We start from the raw sequence: 641 nt of genomic DNA, 5'->3' as shown, positions 1-641 counted from the left end.
TGTGTGTGTGTGTGTGTGTGTGTGTGTGTGTGTGTGTGTGTGTGTGTTCGTGCGTGTGTGTGAAATTGCGAAGTTTTCTATTTACACAATAGTCCAAACAAAAAGCAACATATTTTTAATACTGTTTTAACTCCTAGCATGCCTTTTTACCCTTTATGTAAGATAAGACTTACATATCAAAATGTATTTACTCGTACATGTAAATAAAAAGCATTGTACAACAGTACATTGTCGTATCTTATGTGCGTAGGGCATATCTGCGGTTAGAATGTGTTCACATCTCACGTCGAAGGGGGCGAGTCGAGGGAGCGCGGGGGCGCGGGTAATTGTTTCCGAGGCATCTCGTACACGTAACGGCACCGACGAGACGTACGACGGTTAAATGAAAAGATTTATGTACATGCCTTGCATTCCACCTTGTACGGTCTTCAAATGGAACAAAAATTTTTGGGGACATTTGTCGCCAGAGATATAAAGGCCATGAGAACTTTCTTTGAAATGTGCTGTGTAATGTTGTGACTTGAAATGCACAAATCATAGTTATGTATTACATTTGCGGTGAAAGAATCGTCAAGAGAAAATAGCAAACTATTAAAAATACGTACACATGAACCTTGTTTCTTTAATCGATTGATGGGCTG

The 641-nt window shown here is 39.8% G+C and overlaps 1 protein-coding gene across 1 annotated transcript in view; it reads right to left on the bottom strand.

Annotated features, from left to right (window-relative positions):
• Positions 1 to 341, bottom strand: part of LOC113235322 (transmembrane and TPR repeat-containing protein 1-like) — a 136,074-nt gene extending 135,733 nt beyond the window's left edge. The window contains exon 1 of the mRNA XM_026470983.1: positions 286 to 341. Coding sequence (XP_026326768.1) covers positions 286 to 341 — 56 coding nt within the window. The remainder of the gene's footprint in view (positions 1 to 285) is intronic.
• Between the last annotated feature and the right edge of the window lie 300 nt (positions 342 to 641).

The sequence above is a fragment of the Hyposmocoma kahamanoa genome, unplaced genomic scaffold, assembly GCF_003589595.1.
Source record: "Hyposmocoma kahamanoa isolate Upper Pololo Valley unplaced genomic scaffold, ASM358959v1 87, whole genome shotgun sequence".
Taxonomy (NCBI): domain Eukaryota; kingdom Metazoa; phylum Arthropoda; class Insecta; order Lepidoptera; family Cosmopterigidae; genus Hyposmocoma; species Hyposmocoma kahamanoa.
The sequence above is the reverse complement of the archived record's forward strand: the minus strand, read 5'-3'. Positions and strand labels throughout refer to the sequence as shown.